General features: G+C 43.7%; 2 protein-coding genes across 4 annotated transcripts in view; one reads left to right on the forward strand and one right to left on the reverse strand.

Annotated features, from left to right (window-relative positions):
* Window positions 1–1,770: 1,770 nt before the first annotated feature.
* LOC112133785 (uncharacterized) lies at window positions 1,771–3,338 on the reverse strand. Its single transcript, XM_024248335.3, has 4 exons — window positions 3,309–3,338; window positions 3,020–3,123; window positions 2,600–2,882; window positions 1,771–2,483 (listed from the first exon to the last, which is right to left on the reverse strand). Exons 1-4 carry the CDS (start codon window positions 3,336–3,338, stop codon window positions 2,220–2,222), a joined length of 681 nt encoding a protein of 226 aa, XP_024104103.2. The 3' UTR covers window positions 1,771–2,219.
* CMTR1 (cap methyltransferase 1) overlaps window positions 2,747–20,846 on the forward strand; it is a 50,080-nt gene continuing 31,980 nt past the window's right edge. Inside the window, exons 1-5 of one of the 3 annotated variants that reach the window (XM_009241826.4) lie at window positions 2,747–2,928; window positions 5,166–5,304; window positions 13,572–13,723; window positions 15,853–16,011; window positions 19,856–19,948. In XM_009241826.4, the coding sequence (XP_009240101.1) occupies window positions 5,172–5,304; window positions 13,572–13,723; window positions 15,853–16,011; window positions 19,856–19,948 (537 nt within the window). In that variant the 5' untranslated portion in view covers window positions 2,747–2,928; window positions 5,166–5,171. Of the gene's footprint in view, window positions 2,929–2,955; window positions 3,290–5,165; window positions 5,305–13,571; window positions 13,724–15,852; window positions 16,012–19,855; window positions 19,949–20,846 lie in introns of those variants that run through there. The other 2 variants (NM_001132511.1, XM_024247869.3) reach the window with 2 other exon arrangements.

Here is a 20,846-nt window from a genome sequence, read left to right on the forward strand (position 1 = left end):
GTGAATCTTTTCCTCTGATTCTGTGGTTTGATTATTCAATGTCTTAATGGTGTCTTTTGTTGAGTAGAAGCCTTTTATTTTGATGAACTCCATTTTATCATTATTTTTCTTTCGATTAATGCTCCCTGGGTCCCATGTAAAAAAAAATCTTTGTTTACCCAAAGTCTGCAAAAATATTTTCCTATGTTTTCTGTTATAAGCTTTATCATTTTAGATTTTATGTTTAGGTCTATGATCTATCTTAACTTAATTTGCATTTGGCATAAAGTGAGAATCAAAGTGGGCCGAGCACGTTGGCTCACGCCTGTAATCCCAGCACTTTGGGAGGCCGAGGCAGGCGGACCATGAGGTCAGGAGATCAAGACCATCCCGGCTAACCCGGTGAAACCCCGTTTCTACTAAAAATACAAAAAATTAGCCGGGCGTGGTGGCGGGCGCCTGTAGTCCCAGCTACTTGGGAGGCTGAGGTAGAAGAATGGCGTGAACCTGGAGGTGGTGCTTGCAGTGAGCGGAGATTGCACCACTGCACTCCAGCCTGGGCGACAGAGCAAGACTCTGTCTCAAAAAAAAAAAAAAAAAGATTCAAAGTTCATGTTTCCCTATATATTTATCTGGTTTTTCCAGCACTATTCATTGGGTATACTCATATACATTAAAAAATAAAATTTAACTTTAACTTGACTATATTTTGAATGCATTCTCTCATTATTTAATGCTTTACATAAAAATTAAATCATTAAATTTGCTAAATATGTTAACTTTTTCAATATAACTCATTTCCTATACCTTATTTTATACCCTTCAAATTATTATTTTGAGAATGGGTCCATAAGCTCTACAAGATTACCAAAAGTGTTCATGTCACGATGCATGTTAAGAAGCCTTAGTGAGGTGGAAAGAAGGACACTAAGCTTTAGAACATAGAGAACTGGGTAAATACCTGTTTGCTGCTTCCTAGCTCTGTAACCTTGAACATATCACTCAACCTTCATTCATATTCCACACTTCCACAGATTCAGTAAATATCTATTCAGCACTGACCACCAGCCTCTGTTAAATCTTGTGAATTTAATACAGACAGACAATCTTTCCTGTACAGTTTACAGCTGAGTCGGGGAGGCAGATGAGTCCACAGGCCATTACACAACACCGTGGTAAGTGCTTTGATAGTGGAAGGACAGAGTGCTTTAGGAGCTCAGAGGTGGGTCTCCCAACCTAGACTTGTGACATCAGGAAATATTTCAAGATAAGGACACTAAAGTGAGTCCTGAGGGATAAATGGACGTTAGCCCAGCAAAGAGGAGAAGCATGATCCAGGCAGGGGGCTGAACTCTTAAGAGACATAGCATGTTTTGTTTTGTTCTGTTCTGTTTTTGAGATAGAGTCTGGCTCTGTCGCCCAGGCTGGAGTGCAGTGGCGCAATCTCTGCTCACTGCAACCTCTGCTTCCCAGGTTCAAGCGATTCTCCTGACTCACCCTACTGAGTAGCTGGGACTATAGGTGCGCACCACCACACCCCAGCTACTTTTTTTGTATCTTCAGTAGAGACGGGATTTCACCATGTTGGCCAGGCTGGTCTGGAACTCCTGACCTCAGGCGATCCATCCGCCTCAGCCTCCCCACGTGCTGGGATTACAGGCGTGAGCCACCGCGCCCGGCGGAGACACCGCATATTTGATAAACTGAGAAGAGTCAGCATGGGGAGAACTAAGGGATAGCAGTACAAGGCATACCTGAAGAGGGGGTCATGCTGGAGGGTCTCAGAGGCCATTTTAAGGACATTAGCTTTATTCTAAGAGCAATGGGACATCATTGATGGATTTTAATCATTGTTGGGTTGTGACAGGATCAGGTTTAATTAATTAATCAATTTTAAATTCCCTTCTTTTCACAGGTGTTGAAAATTATAAAAATCACTTTGGTTTTGTGAAGAACGCATTAGAGGGATCACAACTGGAGACAGTCACGGGAGTTTGGAGGTTACTGGAGAAATTCTGCCGAGAGGGGGTAAGTGCATGAATTGTGGCAATGGGGATGGGGGTGAATGGATGGATTTGAAAGACAATTAGGAGGTAAACGCAATTAAGTGTATGAGAAACTTTGGGGTATGAAGAAGAGGGAGACTCCTCAGATTTCTAGCTGGACCAACAGGATGGATGGCAGCGCCCTTCACCAGGAAAAAAGTGAGCTGATGGGAGAACATAAGGTGAAATTTGAATTCATGGGGTTTGAGGTGACTGAGTGAGGATGTCCAACAGACGTTTGGCCATATTGGCCTGAAAATCAGAAGAGAGGTTTGAGATGGAGAGCCAACTGTGCCCATATGGTAAGATGCTATAGGCGGCATTCCTTCTTTCCTTCCGTCCTTCGTTCAAAATCTGTTGAGATGTCCCATAGGCTGGATGTTGGGGATACAGCAGGGAACAAGAACACTGCGTTCGCTCAACCAGTTTACCATCTACCTCTCTGAACTTGTTCTTAGTCTGTAAAATGAAGATCAATGATAAGATTAAGTAAGATGAGGTCGTGTGAGGGTACCTAGCACTTATAATTTTTGTATTGGTTTCTCTTCCTCAGAGCCGAAGGAGGAGATAGTTACTTTTGCTTTTGCAGCCTTTTCCGGGCGGCTTTTCCGCGCAGGCGCCCCTGGACCTCCCAGGTTGAGGGGTGGAGCGGGCCAGAACCTCAGCTGCCTTTCCCGGGGCCAGGACCCGGCCGGGGGAGGACCGAGGCGCGGCGCTGTCCGTGACGTCATCAGGCTGCGCTGCCCGCAGTACTGGACCCGAGCGCGACGGTGCGGCTGGCGGACCTGGGCTGGCTTGTGGGGAAACGAAACTGAGGGAGGAGGCGGCGGCTCTGGCAGCGGCGGCGACAGTGTCGGCCTGACCCCCCCCTCCGCTCCCCGGCAGCTCGCTTTCTCCCCTCAGCGTGAGTGCCGACGCGCGGCCCAGGGGGAGCAAGCGGGCGGGCGCGCGGGCTCAGCATCCTTCTCCCCTCCACCGCCGCCTGGGCCCCCCACCCGCGGTCGTGAGTCTCCTCGCCTTCTGGCCCCTTATGTCTTCCCTCCTCCTCCCACTCCCAACGCCGGCTCCCTGGAGCCTGAGCTGCCGCTGACACACGTCTCTGCGCACACATTCACACGCTCATGTTATCTTCAAATGAAGGGACTGGCCGGGAGACATGGGAGCTTATCTCTTCTCTCTGTGATTAGGGGTGACAGTGCCAAACCGAGGCCCAGGGAGAGAAGACTGCAGAGGGGATTTGAACCCCTTCTGTGCGGAAGCAGCAGGTAGAACCAGGCCGCTTACCTTCCGCTTAGAAGTTCCCTGCCAGAGCATTCTGCTGGCATGTGTGAGTCACTTGAGCTGGGCACTGGTTAGCTGTGTGGCCTTCCCCTCTGTGGCCGCAGTCTTTTCCCGTGGAAGATGATAGGGTTGGATGAGATGATTTGGAAGGCCCAAATCTAAGGTGATGTGGTTTGGGGAGGAGCATCCGCCTCTCCTGCCTTTCACACAACTATTCAACACAGTCCGCTTTGAGTTTGCTGTACTTCCAGTCTCCCCCCGAGTCACTTAAGAATTAAAAGCTTTTAGCGCTTGCAATGGCTAGAAGCAGGCTCTGTGATGAGCCTTCCTTTAGCTCACCCTGGGGGCCTTTTGGGGGTATTTAAGACTACTGCTTAAAGTGAAAAGTGGCTTAGCTTGGTCTTGCTTTCTGTTTGCTCAGTGTCTCCGGTTCTTCCCTGGGACAGCCCCTGCCTGTATCTAGTAAGAGGCCGCTTTCTCAGGAAGGTGGCGGTTGTGCATTGGGTTGATTGGCTCTTCCTTGAGTTGGAGAGAACTGAAACGTGATTCAGGGTTTTATGAGGTTGGGAGCATCAGTGACACTTTTGGGTTTCAATACTTTCTTGCTGTACCTCGCCTTCCCTAAGGATTGTTTCCCAGCTGGTCGCCCACCCTGTATTGAGTCCTCTTTTCTGAGTTCTCTACAGCCAATCAGTTGTGTGTAAGCCACACTTTATTCACTACTTCTCTTGCTTGCTCTTTAACTTGATCATTCCTTAAGATTTCAGGGTTTCATAATCACTTCATTCCATCTTATTTTTTTCTCGTGCTTATCTCTCATGTACCTAACCATGGGGATGGATGATTGATGGTGGCATGGTGCCTGTTTCCTTTCTTTCTTTCTTTCTTTTTTTGCTCTGTTGCCCAGGCTGGAGTGCAGTGGTGTGATCTCGGCTCACGGCAACCTCCACCTCAGCAATTCAAGCGGTTCTCCTGAGTAGCTGGGACTACAGGCATGTGCCACCACCCGGCTAATTTTTGTGTTTTTTTACTAGAGATGGGGTTTCACCATGTTGGCCAGGCTGGTCTTGAACTCCTGACCTCAGGTGATCCGCCCACCTCTTTCTCCCAAAGTGCTGGGATTACAGGCGTGAGCCACCGCGCCCAGCCGGTTTCCATTCTTTTTTGTGGAGGTGGATTTCTGTCCTTAAAATTGTTGTTTTCGTAACTGAGTTCTGTGGTATAGGTACCTCCAGTCCCAATAACTTTCCCACTCTTGTGTTTCCTCAGTCTTAAGTCATTCACTGCTTCCATTCCTTACTCTGCTTAAAAACTTTCCCAATTCTTTCATGTTTTCAAACATTATGAAGTAAACCGAAACCAGTATTTTTATGATATTATGTAATTTCTTAATTGTTTTGGTAAAATAATGCTGATGAAACAGTCATTCTGGGATGGTCCCTTCACCTTGGGAATATTGGTTAATATTTATTAGGTTTTATAGTTCATTTTCAGTGTACATTGTCATGCATGGCCAATATTGCATCAAAAGTGTAGAATAACTACAGGTACCAAGGCTTTTTCCTCCAGTGGCTTGTGGAGTTGATCCATGACTTTCTGTTATCTGACACCAGTGGCCCAGGGCTCTCTCAGTCTGTGAGCACCACATTTTCCAGTAAAACAGCTATCATTGAAAACCGACACTTGGCTGGCATCCTTCCTAGACCTCATTCTGAGGAAGAGGCTATTCAAGTGCTGGCACTGGAAGATGTGTAGAGTTGCCAAATCTCATCCCATCGATGATTTACACTTTGGAATCCCTGCTGTGATCCCAGTGGCTGTGACCCAGGGGCAGCTGACTGACTGGATTTATGGTTACAGTTAACGATGAAGAGGAGAACTGACCCAGAATGCACTGCCCCCATCAAGAAACAGAAAAAAAGAGTTGCAGAGCTTGCCCTGAGCCTCAGCTCCACGTCCGATGATGAACCTCCCTCCTCTGTCAGTCATGGAGCAAAAGGTACGTGTGTTGTGTGGTCTGAGGCCACTGGCCATCTGGTTATTTGAACATACAGTGTCTAATCTAGGTGGAGCAGACTATAGTCCACTGACCCTTGGTCCCTTGAGGAAAATTAGGAATACTCTACAGAGAGATGTTGGCTATAGACTCTTTTCCCTTCTGCCATTCTCCTACTAAGAGTGGGGAAACTTGTTTTAAATAAAAAATGGTAGTTTTTCCAGAAGTTGCTTTCTGTTGGTTGTCCTTCAGTAGGTGGCACTCTTGCTGCCTTAAACCAGTTAGAAGTAGTGGTGAGCATTGAGTGCTGTGTGCCCTTAATAGCTGTTAATTATCCTGGGGCTCTTTTGTAAGGGAGGGCCTCTTTTGCTGCGGCCATCGCCATCGAGCCTAATTTTCACTTTTTTTGTATGCATACTGTTTTCTCAGTTCCTTCAGCAGTTGTGGTCAGAAACATCCAACTGTACTGGAGCATTGCTGTGTTCACTGTTTGCATTAAGCGTCAAAGATTTCACTAATCTGGTTGAAACTAGCATTTTGCTTTTCCTGTCTTTTAGGGTTATTCACAGTTTCCATAGATGCTTTCTGAGAAATGGTAAAATGTCTGGGAGCTTGCCTCAAATACCTCAACGTAAATCTGCATTTACCTTGACTTGCCAGCTGTATTAGTTTCCTAGGGCTACTGTAACAAATTACTACAAACTGGGTGACCCAAAACAACAGACATTTATTCTTTCACAGCTCTGGAGGCTAGTAGTCCAAAATCAAAGTGTTGGTGGGGCCATGTTCCCTCAAAGGCTCTTGGGAAGACCTTCCTTACCACTTCTAGCTTCTGCTGGCTGCTGGCATTCCTTGGTGTTCCTTGGCTTGTGGTAGCATAACTCCAGTCTCTGCCTCTACCTTTCCTCTGTGTGTGTCTGTATCCAAATTTCCCTCTTCTTATAAGGACATTGGTCATTGGATAGGGTCGACTGTAATCTAGTATTACATTTGATGTAATCTGGAAAGACCCTATTTCCAAATTAGGTCACATTTACAGGCTTTGGGGAGGATACCATATTCAACCCAGCACACCAGCAGGCTTGCATATTGGATCCTCTGTTGGATCACTGGGAAACTGGAATGAAATTTCGTAACAGATTGGTGACTGAAAGGGTGTGAAGCAGCCTTTGAAGGTAGTAGGAAATACAGTTTATTCACAAGTGATAAGCTTATTGAAGGGCAGTTACTCATCAGCTGCTACTGAGAAGCTGGTCCAGAAAGAAGCTTGACAGGTGGTACAGTGAATGGAGCATTGGTGTCGCTGTAGTCCAGGCTAGATAAGAGAGTCACTTGCAGCTTTGTGTGTGGAGGTGTTCATGCCTTTAAAGCAAGCTTGTCCAACCTGCTGCCTGTGGGCTGATGTGGCCCAGGATTGCTTTGAATGGGACCCAACACAAATTTGTAAACTTTCTTAAAACATTATGAGATTTTTGGGGGATTTTTTTTTTTTTTTTTTTTTTAAAGCTCATCAGCTGGCCAGGCGCCGTGGCTCACGCTTGTAATCCCAGCACTTTGGGAGGCCAAGGCGGGCAGATCACGAGGTCAGGAGATCAAGACCATCCTGGCTAACACGGTGAAACCCTGTCTCTACTAAAAAATAGAAAAAAGTAGCCAGGCGTGGTGGCAGGCGCCTGTACTCCCAGCTACTCAGGAGGCTGAGGCAGGAGAATGGGCTGAACCTGGGAGGCAGAGCTTGCAGTGAGCCGAGATCGCGCCGCTGCACTCCACGGAGCGAGAGTCCATCTCAAAAAAAAAAAAAAAAAAAAAGCTCATCAGCTGTCATTAGTGTATTTTATGTGTGGCCCAAGACAGTTCTTCCAATGTGGCCCAGGGAAGCCAAAAGATTGGACACCTCTGCTTTAAAGTCATAGTAGATTCCAGGGTAGGTAGGAATTGAAGTTCCTGAGTAGGAAGGCAAAAACTTATTGCATGCGATGGTTCTGGAGATTCTTGAGGAAAGGGAATTTTACCTCTCACCTGGAATTTGAGCAGCTTGGTGAAGATAGAATCTCCTTGGATAGGGGTATTGGGAGAGACGGCCTGTAAGGGAAAAAGAGAGAGTATGTCTGGGGAACAAGTGATATCTGGTTCTAAGTGGATCTTGGGGGACATTTGCTCTCAAGTAACATCTCTTTGAAGTAAGGAAAGGGCAACTCCCAGATAAAAGAAGGTAAGTGTATAAGGGTAAGGATCCTTCAAGGAAACCGTTCTGATTTAAATTTCAAGTTTTTGTGACTGAATTGAGATTACTCTTCCCCCTTCTCTGGAAGTGGTACTATATGACTCAGTCAGGATTGACTATTGCTGTTGTGTGCGTAGAATGGAAATCCAGGCTGGGCATCGTGGCTCATGCCTGTAATTCTAATACTTTCGGAGGTCGAGGTGGGCGGATTGCTTGAGCCCAGGAGTTTGAGACCAGCCTGGGGAACATGGTGAAAACCCACCTCTACAAAAAATACAGATATTAGCTGGGCATGGTGGCATGCACCTGTAGACCCAGCTACTCGGGAGACTGAGGTGGGAGGATCACTTGAGCCCAGGAGGTAGAGGTTGCACTGAGCCAAGATTATGCCACTGCACTCCAGCCTGGGCATCAAAGCAAGATCCTATCTCAAAAAGAAAAAAAAAAAGAATGGAAATCCAGAGGTGTCCAGTTCCTTGTATGTGTCTGGCAAGAGGCCACTTGGTCCTTTCATTTGCAGAAAATGAGATTGGAGGCAGAGGCAAACCAACATTTCTAGATTTCCCTAGGTTAATTTATTTTAGGAAGGGGCAGCTGTGCATTGACACAGAAACTAAGGGCAGTATCTTTATCAGCAAGACTGCTCCCTGTGCCTTCTTTCCCACCATGCCTAGCCTGGAGCAAAAGCTCAGTAAATAGTTACTGAATAGAACTGATAAAAGGCAACAATAGTATCTTTTCCAAGAAGCTTAAAATGCCTCACAGTTTTCATTTTGCCTGTCTCCTCCAGTCTGCAGAAGATCATTTCATTAAGTACTTAGCATTTATATCATCTATGTTCTGTATCTAATTCTCTTAGGTGTCCCCTGGACAGTATACCCTGGTGGTTTGCTGTCTACATATCCCCTGAAATGTATACGCAGCTTTCCTATTCAAATCATTCTATTAAAGCAGGAGTGTTTCCATTTACTGCAGCCACTTCTACCTGAACATATGTTCAGGTAGATGATTGAAAAATGCTCTTTAGGGAGGACAATTAGAAAAACAAAACAGTAGTTACTATTTCTGTCTGTGTGGACCTTATTTTTTCCTCCTCTGCCAAATCAATGTGATGACTCATTATTAGATCTATTTACTTTAATCAGTGTGTTTATTTTACATTACTCACATGGTAGCTGCATTGCCAGGTCAAAGACTGACGTCTGGCCAGAGTAAAGAAGAAAAGAGATGTTGTTGTCATGGCCACTGTTGCATCATGTGATCTTTTGAGTATTTTCAAAGGAGTTTGAAGGTATTTTCAAGTGTAAATACATTATTAAAAATTTGCTGTCAAATAACTTTTTGAAGTAAGGAGGGGCAGATGAGGTCATTTTGTTCTTTTTGGTTGTTTTTCATGGGGAAACTATGGTCTAGACTCTAAGAAAATTCCTTCTCTCCTTAGCTGTGCATCTAGTGTAGGCTCCTAGCCCTGCTGCAGTCAGTTGCTTTGGAAGTTGCCAGCTTCCTTCACCAGTATCACGTTAAAGGCGCCTTCCTCTCCACCAGGTTTCTTTCCTAAATAGGCTATTTGCCCTGAAACACCATCGCTTTCCTGTCAGCCCAGATTCATGACCTTAATCAAAAGCTTCCTTTATTGGTATCTGTTTAAATTGCTCTAACAAGTTACCATTTGTCTGGCATGAAGGAGAAATTGAGTCTTTAAGTAGGAATGAGTTTATTTCACAACAGTTGTTAAGCAGGATGTGATGTTTATTAAAATTCATAATTTTATTTTTCTGTATCTGTGTGCTGCTCACCTTGGCCATTAGCGGTTGGAGCTGCCCCTCTTTGTGGTCACTGTCATTTTTTAAACATAGTATATGTATTCTTTTTCTTTTTTTAGTGACAGGGTTTCACTATGTTGCCCACACTGGCCATGAACTCTTGAGCTCAGGTGATCTTCCTACCTCAGCCTCCCAAGTAGCTGGGACTACAGGCACATGCCACTGTGCCCAGCTTGTCACTGCCAATTTTAATCTTGGCACGTTTGTCCCATTGCTGTATTGCCATGTGAAAAATTTTGCCAACAGCCAGGAGACCTCTGTTTCCTCTGTAAAGTTGAATCTTTCTTCCTTGTAATGACTTAATAGTGATTTGTATCAGGTGGAGAAGAAATCTTAAAACCGTACATACTGTTTGGGCTCTCTGGTAGGTTTTAGGAGGGGAGCTCCCCAGGAGGTAAATGGGAATGCCATCCAGCTTTGGCAAATTCTTATTGAAACTAATGAGTTGAATAGACTGACCTTATTACTCCTATTAATTTACAACCTCATTACAAAATTATCTGCTCAATGTTTGCTAAATTCTTTATCGGTCTTGAGAAGCTAAGCCTCCTGTTTAGTTCCTGCTGCAGCCGTGACAGTTGTCTCCCTTTCATATGAAAAGAGTAGCCTCAAAGGTCCCTGAGTAAGAATAAGTAGTGGCTGTGGCAGTCTGTGGACATCAGGAATAATCTAGGGAACTTTGGCTTAAAGCATGTCAAGCTAAGAAGTGGTCTCCTATACCACGTGAATAAAAGAAAAAAACAAGACTTATTTGCTTATCTAGCACACTTCTTGATCTTACAAGGAATTGCCTAGTAGGGTGATATTTTACTGCCATTAACCTCACTCTTAGAACCTGGAAAGGACAGTGTACATTAGGTAACACCTTGGGAGGAAGAGTAGGAGGGAAAAATCTTTGTGCCAAAGTCTGGTACTAGAATTTTACACCAGAGTCACCACTGATTTGCTTAGTGAGCCTTCCACTCAAATTTGGTTCTCCCTGTCATTTTTGCCCAGAGATATTCTGAAGACAGAAGGAAACAAAAGATCTCTCTTTGAGATCTTAGGGTAGCAGGAACCCTGTGTGCCCAGGAATGTTATTTGTACTATTTCTGTGCTCATTGTTGGGCCCTCAGGCAAATCTAACAGCCTGGCAACTCTTTAGAGCTGGAGCAAGGGCATACCCTCCTTTGAGAAGGATACCAGGTTTTCAGACTTTTTCATAGGTAGACCTATGAATGTCCAGATTGCTGGTGAAAGGAATAGCAACTGATTTAGCATTGTAGCTTGTGATTAGTCAGGGTCCTGGATCCCTGGGCTGCCCAAGAGGAACTTTAGGGCTGTGCTTAGGGAGCTGCCCACATTTCTGGTACCACCTGTTTCTGTATTAAGTAGTACAGGTTGAAGGCATGAAAGCAACTGAGTGAAGAGAATCCATACCTTTGGAAGTGCAGTTCTTTAGCATGTGGGCACTCTTTTGCAGAGTGCATCTCTCTCCTCTGCGTGGGAGAATAGATGAGAGGCCCTGGAACAGTCTTGAGCCATTTAGAAGGCCTTTCCCCTCAGATTTGCTGCTCTTGGAAAATTTCCCTGGAAAGGAACCAACCTCTTCCCAAGGCTTGGAGTGCTAATCTATTTATTTATAGCTTTTTTTAACCCTAATTTTCTTTTTTTTTTTTTTGAGACAGAGTTTAGCTCTTGTTGCCCAGGCTGGAGTGCAATGGCTTGATCTCGGCTCACCGCAATCTCCACCTCCTGGGTTCAAGTGAATCTCCTACCTCAGCCTCCCGAGTAGCTGAGATTACAGGCATGTGCCACCACGCCTGGCTAATTTTGTATTTTTAGTAGAGACGGGGTTTCTCCATTTGGGTCAGGCTGGTCTTGAACTCCTGACCTCAGGTGATCCGCCCGCCTTGGCCTCCCAAAGTGCTGGGATTACAGGCGTGAGCTACCGTGCCTGGCCCCTGATTTTCAAACTAATACATTCTTGTGTCTCATAAATGCAGAACATGCAGGAAATAAATGCAAAACAAAAGAAATACCAGTTCACCTCTCAGTTTCCATGGTTACTCATTCTTAGTGGTCTGGGTTTTCTGAGTGGCACACTCTGGCACTCTGTGATGTTTGCCAGATTGGTTCATGTAAGCAAGTCAACTCGATTAAGAGAATTGGACAGCCACCATAAAGGGAAGGGCAGATTTTGTGCCTCTCATACAGGGACATTCTCAACCAAAATTTCTCCTTGCTAACTTATTAGAAGCCAGAATTTTGGTTTTAAGTTTATTCTTTCACACATGTTCACCTGTCTTTTCTTTCTTTTATAAAATGTTGTATCCTTGAAAATGCATATTAACCTTATCTATTAGATTTTTAAGCTCTCTGAGGGTTGTTACTTTTGCACAGTACCCCATTATATGTAGCATGATCTTTTATAGAATAGGTGCTGAACCAGTATAGTAGTCTGATCTTTTAAACAGTATCAGTGTTCTGAACTATGACAGATGTCCTAATTCAACCTACTGGTGGGGAAGCTAAATCATAGCCCAGGAGGGCTCCGTTCTCTGTTAAGATATAGAGATCCCATTCTCATCCTTAAACTTTTGAGGCCTGAACAGCTTGCACTATTTGTAAGAGGAAATGTCTTAAGGAGTCATATACTCTGTAGGTCCTTAGGAAAGTGATACTTGGCTGACACATCTTTACATTTACTACAGTAATCATTTAATTAATTTCTATTAAATGGAAAGCCTCAGTCCAGGTGTTGGGTACAGACTGTGACATAGTTCCTGCCCTCCAGGAGTGACCCTGTCCAGTGGGGACAGCAGGTGGCAAACAATAACTGGCTCTAAGGCAATGTGATGAGTGCTGCGCCAATGACACTGGTGCTACTGGAGCACAGTGGAGGGGATAATCAGTTAGGCCTGGAGTGCTGGGGAAAACTTTGTTCTTCTTGAATGTCAACCCTTAGCAGGTTTTGGTTCTGGGAGGGAAATGGATGGATCACTTAAGATTGGCTTCAGAATTATAATGTATTCTTCAAGTTAGAAATACCTGAATAGTGACCACCTCGGGTCTATTAAAAAATGTTTTACACACTGCCGTCTGTGACTTTCCTTCAGTACTTCTCACAAGCAGCCAAGTTTTGAATCAACACCCTTTCTGAGTGGTGTCCCTTCTTCTTCAAGGGAATTATGCCACATTGCTAAGTCAGTATTTTCATATTTATTTTAAATTTTAATAGATAATATATTCACATGGTTCATAAGTCAAAAAATATAAAAAGATAGCCATTGTAAACTTTCATGCTATAAAAATGTAAATCAAGTTTCACTTTCACTTTCACTAGTTCCAAGTAATTGTTTTGGTATTCTGTCTCCAAATGCTAACCCCTGAATGTGTGAATAATCACTTTTATTGGTCTTGTATATCGTTCCTTCCAAAAGCACTTTTTGCAATTATAAGAAATAAAAATGTTAGCCTTATAATGGAATCGTTGAAAATGGAATCAGGCATCAATGTTTGGATATTGATGTTCAAATAATAACCACCAGCAGATAACAATCATATCTTCAGTAAATACACTTTATATTTGACAATGTACTTTCTTTTTTTTTTTTTTTGAGATGGAGTCTTACTCTTTTTGCCCAGACTGGAGTGCAGTGGCACAATTTCGGCTTACTGCAACTTCTGCCTCCTGGGTTCAAGCAATTCTCCTGCCTCAGCCTCCCAAGTAGCTTGGATTACAGGCATGCACTACCACACCTGGCTAATTTTTGTATTTTTACTAGAGATAGGGTTTCACCATGTTGGCCAGGCTGATCTTGAACTCCTGACCTCAAGTGATCCGCCCACCTCAGCCTCCTGGAGTGCTGGGATTACGCGTGAGCCACCATGCCCAGCCAACAATGCATTTTCAAATACATTATTTCGTTTAATCTTTAAACAATCCTGTGAGGCAGGTATTACCATCTCAGTTTTGTAGTGGAGGAAATTGAAAGGGTGGGGAAGGAAAACTGTTACTTTTGAGCTCCCATTGTGTCAAGTCCATTAGGAACTTTCAGTAGTGACTTGCCCAAGATTACCTAGCTAGTAAGAGGTAGAAAATAGATTTGACCTTGGGTCATTTAATGAACTTTATATGTGCATTGTGTATACTGAACAGTAGTTGAATAAATGAAACTTGGACTTCTGGAGGCTATTTTGTGCCATAAACCTACCTAAACATTTTCCTTTTTCTTTTTCAGCATCTACTACAAGCCTTAGTGGGTCTGATAGTGAGACCGAGGGGAAACAACACAGCTCTGACTCTTTTGACGATGCATTCAAAGCAGACTCTCTTGTGGAGGGAACTTCTTCTCGCTATTCCATGTATAATAGCGTCTCCCAGAAGCTTATGGTATGTCAGCGCTTGGGTTGGGTTTCTCAAGCCCCACCAGCAGAGTGAAAGAAGGGCAATTTGTATTTGAATGAAAGAAGAAAAGTTTGGCCATAGGTTTTTCCTTTGCTTTTCAGCTACTGAAATTTAGCAGAGTGTGACCCACTTCTTGATAGAAGTATCTATCACATTTGTATCATCTATGGGCAGCAACTGCTTAGGCCTGTTTCTGCTGTTCTATCTGGACTGGATCACCTTTTCATATACATAGTAATGAATTCTTATTACTAACATGTGTGAATATACTTCCCTAAACATGGATGTCTGTCAGTGGGTAAAGAAGCTTCATGCTGTGAATTTTTGCTCTAGTAAGTGGTGTCAAAAGAAATGACTAAAATCCTGTTCATTCCCAGATGCCTAAAATAAATGGAAGTATTCCATTTATTCTTTTTCTGAAAGTTATCTTTCCTAACTTTTATACCTAATTGATGTATCACAAGAAGAGTGGTGACTAGGAAGACCTGCTGATATTCCTTAGTGTATGTGCAAACGTTAGAGAGATCCAAGTTTACCTTCTGTCTAGCTTTAGAAATATTATAGTTGGGCCAGGCACAGTGGCTCACATCTGTAATCCCAGCACTTTGGGAGGCTGAGGCAGGTGGCTCACTTGAGGTCAGGAGTTCGAGACCAGCCTGGCCAACATGGTGAAACCCCGTCTCTACTAAAAATACAAAAAAATTAGCCAGGCATGGTGGCAGGTGCCTGTAATCCCAGCTACTCAGGAGGCTGAGTCAGGAGAATCGCTTGAACCCGAGAGGTGGAGGTTGCAGTGAGCTGAGATCACGCCACTGCACTCCAGCCTAGTTAACAAAGTGAGACTCCGTCTCAAAAAAATAAAAAAAAAAAAAGAAAGAAATATTATAGTTGACTCCTCCATTTTCTCTTTGATTCATTTAAGAATGAGAATTGTCACTGCTAAAGCCATAGGTCAGGATTCTAGTTTGCAGGCCACAAGATTTGGGAAAATTAAAGATGTGAAGGCTTGTGACTCAGTCAGCCTGTTTGACCTGGGAGAAGTATTTGTGGCTACCATAGGAATTCCATCCAGCTCTTTAGCTGGTAATACCCCTTTCAGAGGGAATATAGACCCTCCAGGGAAATTTAGATCTTCTTAGGATTGCAGTTTTTTTTTTTATTAGGCAGGAGTCTGTGGGGTTTGGGATTCAAGTCTCTAATCTTTGGGTATATACCTGGGCCCAGTAACTCTAAAGTTTAGTGAGAACTTACAGATAGTTGTGGCATTAAAAACCTGTTTCTGTCCCAGAGTATTATAGTACCTCCCATACCTCACTTTTTTTTTTTTTTTTTTGAGATGGAGTCTCGCTCTGTCGCCCAGGCTAGAGTGCAGTGGTGTGATCTCGGCTCACTGCAAGCTCCGCCTCCTGGGTTCACGCCATTCTCCTGCCTCAACCTCCTGAGTAGCTGGGACTACAGGCGCCCGCCACCATGCCCGGCTGATTTTTTTGTATTTTTAGTAGAGACAGGGTTTCACCGTGTTAGCCAGGATGGTCTTGATCTCCTGACCTCGTGATCCGCCCTTCTCGGCCTCCCAAAGTGCTGGGATTACAGGCTTGAGCCACCGCGCCCGGCCCCATACCTCACTTTTACATGAGGCAACTTTTTAATCTCTTAAGTGGGCTCCTGCAAAGCCACTTATCCTTGCCTAGTAAGGCTGTTTGACTGGATAAGGGTAAGGTAGAAGTTACAGCTTGAAGCGGTTCCATTTTAAATTATGTTCTCTTTATCAAGTCTACTCTAGATCTATTTCTCACTTAATCAGACAGATTAGCAAATGTCCAATGAGAGATTCATTAAGTACTCTGGGTGCTTTTAATTATGGCTATGAGGTACCTTCTCATTTATCCAATTTCTGGTTGCCCTAGACTTTAACCTCCAGAACAGCCAGCCACTGGGCCCACAGTTATACTGCAGTTATTTATTTATGCTTCTTTTCTTCATTAGGCTAAGACAAACTTTAGACCTTACTCATCTATTTTTCTTAGGATTTAGCACACTGTTTGGCATGTGATGGGGCTAAATAAATGTCTGTTGAACCTAATTAATTGTGCTCCATTGCTTCTCTTTTTCAGGCCAAGATGGGCTTCAGGGAAGGTGAAGGATTGGGTAAATACAGCCAGGGTCGGAAGGACATCGTTGAGGCTTCCAGTCAGAAAGGTCGAAGAGGCTTGGGTCTGACACTCCGGGGCTTTGACCAGGAGCTGAACGTGGACTGGCGAGATGAGCCAGAGGTAAGTGTTAAAGTGAGGAGGAGATGGAAAAGCCACTTGTGTTTTTGGATGCATGGCTTTAAGAAGCCATATCAACAAACTAGAAATCTCCAGAGGCAGTATGAGCAAAGTGGAATTAGTTTTTTTACTTGGAAAGTACTGGGGATATCCAGAATGGAAAACAGAAGGCTGGGGGAGATACGGTGGGATGTGGATTTCCTGTTGCATTATAGGACTGTCTAAGACCAATGGGTAGAAGATGCTTGAAAGGCAGAGTTTGGCTCCATAAAAACTTTAATAAATAGTTACAGCTCTCCACTAGTGGACTAGGATACCTTGTGAGGCAGTGTGCTCTCTGCTGAAAGTGTTCAGGCAGGCCAAGGGAGCACCCACTCTCTCACTGTGTGAGTAACTGGAGTAGGTGCCTTCTAAGAAGATCCTTGTACCTCCTCAGGTTTGTGCCATCCAGGTTCTAAATAGGTGCTTTTTTATGCCACATTGCTTTTCTACTGTGGGTTTAGTCAGCTTACTAGGGTACCAGTTTGTTTTCACCCTGAAGACCAAAGGAAACTCTCATTATCCCTTTTCATGGCACAGATAATGTGAGATTTTATTTTATTCATTTATTTATGTCCTATCTTATTCCACAAAGGATCTGTAGTGGGTACAATAAAAATACCTAAAAATAACATTGAGATATTACCATTACAGAGTTGAAACTAGAGAAAATGGAACTCAAACATCTAGCTTTCTGCATAGTTCCTGTAGTTCAGCTTCAAATGTGGCTCTGAACTCTGGAAAATTGATATTTTATTTGTCTCCCTAATGTTCCAGTTCAGGAAAGAAGTCCCGTGAATCTGCATGTGATAAAAGCCTAATAAGCCTTCTGAGTAAGATTCTGATGAGTGAGGGGCTCATGGGTTCTGGGGCCAGTCTCGCTGTTGCCTTGTAGTTGTGGGCATTGAGACCAGCAGACTGGCAATGCGGAATAGGGTAGATACGTGCTGCTGGTTGCTGGTTGTGGGCTTTCATCTCAGAAGTACCTGATGGTTTCTATGTCTTCATTCGTGTTAAAACAAAAGTCCACATCCTTTCATTGGGGCAGAAGTTGAACTAACTTTACTAAACTCAAAATCTGAAATCACCCTATAGGCCGGGCATGGTGTCTTACGCCTATAATCCCAGCACTTTGGGAGACCGAGGCGGGTGGATCACCTGAGGTCAGGAGTTCAAGACCAGCCTGACCAACATGACAAAACCCCATCTCTGCTAAAAATACAAAAACTAGCCAGGCATGGGACTCACACCTGTAATCCCAGCTGCTAGAGAGGCTAAGGCAGGAGAATCACTTGAACCTGGGAATCAGAGGTTGCAGTGAGCAGAGATCGTGCCACCGCACTCTAGCCTTCCAGCCTGGGCAACAGAGTGAGACTTTGTCTCAAAAAAAAAAAAAAAAAAAAAGCCCTATAAGTAAGTAAAAGTTTGTAAGTAAAAGTTAGGTCAAGTGGGGCCGGGCACGGTGGCTCACGCCTGTAACCCCAGCACTTTGGGCGGCCAAGGCGGGTGGATCTCAAGGTCAGGAGATCAAGACCATCTTGGATAACATGGTGAAATCCCGTCTCTACTAAAAAATACAAAAAATTAGCCTGGCATGGTGGCGGGCACCTGTAGTCCCAGCTACTTGGGAGGCTGAGGCAGGAGAATGGCATGAACCTGGGAGGCGGAGCTTGCAGTGAGCTGAGATTGCGCCCCTGCACTCCAGCCTGGGCGACAGAGAGAGATTCCGTCTCAAAAAAAAAAAAGAGGTCAAGTGTCAGTTGGCAGCCACTTCTTTACAGTAGGTGAGTCTGGGTGTCCAGGGGTGGATATCCAATCGTGGGGTTACCACAGGATAAATGCTCAGTGGCTACTGCAGCCTAGGAATGTGGAGGACAGGGTATGACCCTCTGGGTAAAGTCCACTCTGTAGGTAGTTATAATAATCAGACTTCCATAGGGACATTGAGTCTGCTTTTTCTTTCCAAGTTTATGTGAGCTTCTTGTTCTCTAGAGTTTATAATTTATAACCAACTCTATCACCTTTATGCTTAAACATGATGGATTTGACCAGGAGAAGAAGCCATGATTCACTGCCAGTTTCATGGACAAAAGACTTCAGTAATTTTTCTTTTCAACTTTGTCTCTGTTGATGCTGGTTGGCTTGCCCTCAAGACCTTGCATTGTGATACCATTTTATGCCTTTCAGAGCATGTAATATTACTTTTAATCACTTTGCTTCACTTTGCAATGGTGAATCTCTCCTCCACACTTGCTTGGGAGCCAATATGTGAAGCTGCCATGCAGGTCAGCCGCCTGTTCAGGTTTTAGAGTCCATGTTTCTCTATCCTGGTGGCACTTAGCTGCCTGCACAGTAGAATCACCTGGGGACTTCTGAAAACTTGTTCCCAGGCCTCACCTCAGACCAGCAGAATCTTACACTCTGGAGGTGGGTCTCAGGCATCAGTACTATTTTTTATTTTTTATTTTATTTGAGACAAGGTCTTGCGCTGTTGCCCAGGCTGGAATGCAGTGGCACAAACACAGTTTACTGCAACTTTGAAATCCTGGGCGCAAGATATCCTCCCACCTCAGCCTTCTGAGTGTCTACAACTGCAGGCCTGTGCCACCATGCCTGGCTAATTTTTTAGACTTTTTTTAGTAGAGACAGAGTCTTGCTGTGTTGCCCAGACTGGTCTTAAACTCCTAGCCTCAAGCAGTCCTTCTACCTTGGCCTCCCAAAGCATTGGAATTACAGGTGCGAGCTACTGGGCCCAGCCCCAGGCATCAGTACTATTTTATGTTATGTTATGTTATGTTATGTTTGTTATGTTATGTTATGTTTGTTATGTTATGTTATGTTATGTTATGTTATGTTATGTTATGTTATGTTATTTTGTTTTCAAGACGGAGTTTTGTTCTGTCACCCAGGCTGGAGTGCAGTGGCGCAATCTCAGCTCACTGCAACCTCTACCTTGAGGATTCAAGGGATTCTCCCGCCTCAGCCTCCCAAGTAGCTGGGTTTACAGATGTGCACCACCATGCCCAGCTAATTTTTGTATTTTTAGTAGAGACGGGATTTCACCATGTTGGCCAGGCTGGTCTTGAACTCCTGACCTCAAGTGATGTGCCCACCTCAGCCTCCCAAAGTGCTGGGATTACAGGCATGAGCCACCACACCCAGCTGCATCAGTACTCTTTAGAAGCACTGCAGATGATCCTAATGCACTGTTTTGGCCTGATAGGAAAGTAATTGAAAAATTAAGAGGAAGCAGTGATTAGAGATGTCAGTTTTTGTTCTGTCTTAGAATGAATGGGCTAGGAATCCTATTTACCAGTTTCTGGATTGTTTTGTGAATAACACTTTGAAAGGAATCAGGAGATGAGACTCATTGCCATTAAGTCTTTCTGATATACTTATCTTGTCATAGACCTACATTGTATGTGATAACTGCCTGTTTACTTTTCTGTGTCTCTGCTGCTCTGATTACAAACCTCTTTTGCCAAGGGCCATGTCTTATTTAACTCTGCATTCTGAGTGCTTAACACATAGTAGGTATTCATTAAATAATAATGGAACAAATGAAAGAAACCTTAGGTTTGAGAAGTTTCTAAGAATTCTAACCAAAATTGGAGCTGGCTTTAGAAGTTAAACTTTAGAATTCTGGCTCTCACTTCTCATGTCTGACCACTGCATTTGGCTTCAGCAACCTGCACCCTTCTCGGTCTGTCTCAGTCCCTTTTGATTGTTTTGGGGAAGTCCTGATGAGTTGGGGTTTAGCTTTGAGGGTCTGTCATATCTGTCTTACTAGCCTCTCTTTTGTTTGCAGCCCAGTGCTTGTGAGCAGGTATCATGGTTTCCAGAATGTACCACTGAAATTCCTGACACTCAGGAAATGAGCGATTGGATGGTCGTGGGAAAGGTAGGCTTTCAGGAAAACGTACCCTGACTTCTTGGCATTTTCTTGACTTTTCACTTGCTTGAGTCTGGTATGTACATACGCTTGCAGTTTAAGAAAAATGTGAATCTGACCATTCACGTTGGTAGGAATAAAACTGTGTCAAGAGGGAGTGTCATGAGCTTTACGAGTATGCCCCTTGGAGATATGACAGGGTTTTTTCTTTTCTCTGAGTTATTTAAATTGTAAGACAGACAAAATGTATAACCTCTGTCTTCTTCATGGATGCCTTTTGAAGTGGCTTATCATACATATCTGTGTATTCTGATCACTGCTAGATGAAAAGACATTGTCTCTGTCCTCAGAAAGTAATGAGGGAATTGTTACAGAGGGAATTTGTTTAATCTTCTGGAAAATTGTGAGAATAAAGTAGATGGCTACCAAATCAATATGGTCTAGAGGGCAGTTCTCAAAGTATTTGTGCTCCCGGGGATCTCTAAGACCCCTTCAGGGGGTCCACAAAGGCAAAGCTATTTTCATAATGATATTGAAAATTATTTGCACTTTTCACCCTCATTCTCTCACAAGTGTTCAGTGGAGTTTTCCAGAGGCTATGATGTGATATTACAACAGATTGAATTGAAAAAGCAGAGAGGAAAATCTGGCCTTCTGTTAAGCCAGATGCTGAAGAAATTTGCAAAAATGGAAAACAGTACCACTCTCCTCACTCATTTTTTTTTTGGAAATGTTATTTTTCTGAAAATATATTTCTGAAAAATATTTATGTTAACATGAGCCTTTTAAACTGAATTTAAGAATATTTTTAAAATCTGTTTTAATTTCTAATAATATCATTATTTGAATTCTAGATAATAGATAACCTATCTATTATCGATCCCGCATAAACAAAAATTCTTTAGGA

This window comes from Pongo abelii, chromosome 5 (genome assembly GCF_028885655.2).
Source record: "Pongo abelii isolate AG06213 chromosome 5, NHGRI_mPonAbe1-v2.0_pri, whole genome shotgun sequence".
NCBI classification, from domain to species: domain Eukaryota; kingdom Metazoa; phylum Chordata; class Mammalia; order Primates; family Hominidae; genus Pongo; species Pongo abelii.